Source organism: Myotis davidii, unplaced genomic scaffold (assembly GCF_000327345.1).
Source record: "Myotis davidii unplaced genomic scaffold, ASM32734v1 scaffold988, whole genome shotgun sequence".
NCBI lineage: Eukaryota > Metazoa > Chordata > Mammalia > Chiroptera > Vespertilionidae > Myotis > Myotis davidii.
In genome coordinates this window covers 42,674-43,023 of record NW_006298962.1, presented here as the reverse complement: position 1 = coordinate 43,023, position 350 = coordinate 42,674, and the positions used below count along the sequence as shown (strand labels likewise).

The 350-nt window shown below is 56.9% G+C and overlaps 1 protein-coding gene across 1 annotated transcript in view; it reads right to left on the bottom strand.

Annotated features, from left to right (window-relative positions):
* Positions 1 to 350, bottom strand: part of DDR1 (discoidin domain receptor tyrosine kinase 1) — a 19,091-nt gene that overhangs the window by 7,717 nt on the left and 11,024 nt on the right. The window contains exon 6 of the mRNA XM_015570996.1: positions 1 to 63. Coding sequence (XP_015426482.1) covers positions 1 to 63 — 63 coding nt within the window. The remainder of the gene's footprint in view (positions 64 to 350) is intronic.

Here is a 350-nt window from a genome sequence, read left to right as displayed (position 1 = left end):
TTCCGAAAATCATCCAGCCCCAGCACACCATCTGCCAGCTGGCCCAGCCCTCCATACTGCAGCCTGGGGAGCAGGGCCGGGGACCAGGTTGGAAGGAAGTGTCCTATCCAGGTGCTTGGCAACCCCAGCCCCTTACCCCAGCCTCCCCAGCTCTCCCCCACCACCAGGACTAGGATGGATACTCTGAGTCACGTGCTGCGCAAAGCACCCTACGATGTATGTGTTTATTGTGACAATTCCCGGAAGATGTGTTAGCAAAGGGGTGCCTTTTTCTAATTCACACAAAGTGGCACATGAGCTACTGGTCGCCTTGCTGCCCTTCAATCCTGGTCCTGTCCCTTTTGCCCACC